At 39.5% G+C, this 4,118-nt stretch overlaps 1 protein-coding gene across 1 annotated transcript; it reads right to left on the reverse strand.

Moving 5' to 3' along the window:
• Positions 1-3,523: 3,523 nt before the first annotated feature.
• Positions 3,524-3,889, reverse strand: LOC114030051 (biogenesis of lysosome-related organelles complex 1 subunit 2-like). Its single transcript, XM_027844702.1, has one exon. It carries the CDS (start codon positions 3,887-3,889, stop codon positions 3,524-3,526), a length of 366 nt encoding a protein of 121 aa, XP_027700503.1.
• Positions 3,890-4,118: the final 229 nt, after the last annotated feature.

Consider the following 4,118-nt stretch of genomic DNA (forward strand, 5'->3'; position numbering starts at 1 on the left):
TCTAATTATTAAAGTGAGAGCAAAACTCCAGTAATATCCTATGGTTTAGAGTGTGAAGAGATCTAAGAAACATTCAACCCTAACACCTCTCCCCACAACAGTTCCATCTCCCTCACAAATCCTCCCACACTGTTTTACCAATGATCATATTAAGGATCAGGGAGGTTGTGAGCTGAAACTTAGATTATAACATAACCTATTGCTTTGTGGCACCAAAATACATTTCCTGGATGAGTGAAGTAAGTACATCTAATTCAGTGTTTCTGATGAATTTTTATCCTATCCATCATAATATTAGATGAATACATGCTATTGTCATTGCCTAAAATAATTCTGATTTGGTAACTTCAAGCATCATTTTCCCACTAATGCACTCACACTTGACCTATAAATATTCTTTTAAACAGGACTTATCTTATATTTTTGAATTTTTTAGAATTTATTTATTTTTTAGTTTTCAACATTCAATTCCACAAGATTTTGAGGTCCAAATTTTCTCCCCCCATCCCTAGATGGCATGCATTCTGAATACCCATTTCTCTAATCTGCCCTCCCTTCTATCTCTCCCCACTCCTTTTCTTATCTCCTTCCCCTTCTATTTTCTTGTAGGGTAGGATAGATTTCTACACCCCATTTCCTATATTTCTTATTTCATAGTTGTATGTGAAAATAATTTTTTTAACATGTGTTTTTAAAACTTTAGGTTCCAAATTTTCTCCCTTCCTCACTTCCCACCCACCTTCATTGAAAAGGCAAGCAACTCGATAAAGGTTACACATGTGTAGGCATGCAAAACATTTCCATAGTAGTCATGTTGTGAAAAACTAACTATATTTCCCTTCATCTTATCCTGCCCCCCATTTATTCTATTCTCTCTTTTGACCCTGTCCCTCCTCAGAAGTGTTTGCTTCTGATTACCCCCTCCCCCAACCTCCCTTCCCTCTATCATCATCCTGCTCTCTTATCCCCTTCCCCCCTATTTTCCTGTAGGGTGAGATAGATTTCCACATCCTATTGAGTGTGTATGTTATTCCCACCTTAAGCCAAATCCTATGAGAATAAGATTCACTCATTCCCTCTAACCTTCCTTCATTTCCCCTCCACTGTAAAAGCCTTTTCTTGTCTTTTTCATGTGAGATAATTTACCCCATTCTACCTCTCCCTTTCTCCTTCTCCCAGTATAATCCTTTCTCACCCCTTAATTTTATTCTCCAGATATCACCAGTTCATTTTCAACTCACCCTGTGCCCCCCCCTTCTGTATATATATAATTTTTCCCTCCCACTACCCTAACACTGACAAAGGACTCCTGAGTTATAAATATCATCTTTCCCTGCAGGAATATAAACAATTCAACCTTAGTAAGTTTCTTATGATTTCTCTTTCCTGTTTACCTCTTCATGTTTCTATTGAGTCTTGAATTTGAAAGTCAAATTTTCTATTCAGCTATGGTCTTTTCATCAAGAATGCTTGAAAGTCCTCTATTTCACTGAATGATCATTTTTCCCCTGAAGGATTATACTCAATTTTGCTGGGGAGGTGATTCTTGGTTGTAATCCTATCTCCTTTGCCCTCCATAATATGATATTCCATGCCCTGTGGTCCCGTAATGTAGAAGCTGCTAAATCTTGTGTTATCCTGATTGTGTTTCAACAATACTTGAATTGTTTCTTTCTGGCTGCTTGCAATATTTTCTCCTTGACCTGAGAATTCTGGGATTTGGCTACAATATTCCTAGGAATTTTCCTTTGGGGATCTCTTTTAGGAGGTGATCAGTGGATTCTTTCCATTTCTATTTTGCCCTCTGGTCCTAAAATATCAAGTAAGTTTTCCTTGATAATTTCTTGAAAGATGGTGTCTAGGCTCTTTTTTTTTTTATCTTGGCTTGATAGTCCAATAATTTTTAAATTCTCTCTCTTGGATCTATTTTCCAGGCCAGTTGTTTTTCCATTGAGATATTTCACATTGTTTTCTATTTTTTTTTCATTCTTTTGGATTTGTTTTACAGTGTCTTAATTTCTCTTAAAGTCACTAGCTTTCAATTGCTCCATTCTAATTTTTAAGGAAGTATTTTCTTCACTAAGCTTTTGGACTTCTTTTTCCATTTTGCCAATTTTTCTTTTTAAGGCATTCTTCTCCTCATTGTCTCTTTGCATCTCTTTTGCTATGTGGGTTAGGCTATTTTTAAGGGGTTATTTTCTTCAGTATTTTTGGGGTCTCCTTTAGCAAGCTGTTCACTTGTTTTTCATGAGTTTCTTGCATCACTCTCAGTTTTTCCTGTACTTCTCTTACTTGCTTCTCAAAATCCTTTTTGAGCCCCTCCATGGCTTGGGACCAATTCATATTTTTCTTGGAGGCTTTGGATGTAGGAGCTTTGACTGTGTAGTCTTCTTCTGGTTGTATGTTTTGATCTTCTTTGTCACCAAAATAAGATTCTATGGTCTGACTCTTTGCACTGCTTGCTCATGATTCCAGCCAATTACTTGAGTTATAAACTCTTTGTTAAGGTAGGAGTATGCTTCCAGTGTGGAGAATGTACTGTCCCATGCTTCGGGGCTTTTGTGCAGCTATTTTCAGAGATACTTCTAGGGACCTGTAAATTTTCAGTTCTTCCAAGTTGCTATGATCAAGAGCAAAGGGTTTACTCCTTTCCTGGCCTGTGCTCTGGTCTATGAGTGACCACAAGCATTCTTTTCTGTCTTGGAACTGTGAGGAGGATTTTCTCTCCACTGCCACTACAAGCTCTACCATGCCAGTACTCCTCCTCGCCCCAGGGCTGCCACCCAGAACTGTGACTCAGATCCAAGGAATGGGAAAGCAAGAGGGTCCTGCACCAGCAGAGAGATCCCTGCAGTCCCCCTCTGATGAGCCACTCAATTCACCCTCAGTCTGTGGGCCGGAAACTCCAGAGGCAGCTGCCGCTCCAGGGGCCAAGCTTGGGAACTGAGGCTGGAACCATGCTTCTCTCTCTCACCATAGACACAGACTTTTCCCACTGACCTTCTAAGTTGTCTTTGGTGTTGGTGGGTTGAGAAGTGTGGAAACTGCCAGAGCTGCCTGCAATTCAGTCCTCTAGCAGAACTTATTTTATCAAATGATTTTTTTGAGGGTCCTAAGTAGGTATTTATTATTTAAGTTGAAGAACAGGTTATGAAGGGGGTGGGGGGCACATTCATAACATTGAGTACAAGGTGAAGCCCTAGGAGAGAGGGAAGAAGGGAGGAGACAGGGAAATCAGAGCTTCTCCTGTGTTTCTGCTCTAGACCGAGTTGATCCTGAATACTCAGCCTTGGTCTAGGATACACAACGAAACACATGATAAGTTTCTAGGGGGTACAGGTTTGGGAAAGATAAAGGAGTGGCCAAAATTACACATCCAAATAGAGATGAGGGCTGGGATTTTCCTGGCATCAGCAGCACCACTTCCTTTTATGAATTGAAACATTGTGATAAGTTCCATCCCACTTATTTCAGCTCTTATGAAACATTTTTGTAGTTAAAGTCTTTGTGCTAAAGAATTCTTTCATAGCCTCTCTAACTTCTTGTACTTTGCTTCTAGTTTCTTTGAATATGCATTCAACTTGTAAGCTGCCTGCTCAAGAATTGCTATTTGCTCCTGAATGAAGGTGATCTGATCCAGATAAGACTGAAATGCTTCATATTTTGGGGTTAAGTCTTTTAGGTTTTTACTTATGTTTACTGCAATATCTTTCATTTCTAGATACTTCAAGCTAGTCAGTTTGTTCATATTTTCCAGAAGTTTATAATCTTCACTGGTGGCTGTCAGCTCACCTGTCAGGTATGTGGCCATTTTGGAGAACATGTCCTGGCACAGTCCCGTGATGTTTGCCTCAGCAGGTTCTGTGTCCTCCTTGGCCGTCTCCACCATGGCATCATCTAGGCTGGGGAAGGGAGGAAGAAGAAAGGATGAATGAAAAGATAGGGATGGGGGAGGAAGGGAGAGGAGGAAGGGATGGAAAAGGAGAAGAAAAAGCTATCAAATGATTTTTTTTGTTCTAAAACACCTAATGGTTCCAAAGTACATGTATTTATAACTAGCATACGATGATGTTTCATTTAGTAATGGAAGAAAATTTCATTGTGCTACTTTTATCTGT

This window comes from Vombatus ursinus, unplaced genomic scaffold (genome assembly GCF_900497805.2).
Source record: "Vombatus ursinus unplaced genomic scaffold, bare-nosed wombat genome assembly UNPS02014945.1, whole genome shotgun sequence".
NCBI classification, from domain to species: Eukaryota; Metazoa; Chordata; class Mammalia; order Diprotodontia; family Vombatidae; genus Vombatus; species Vombatus ursinus.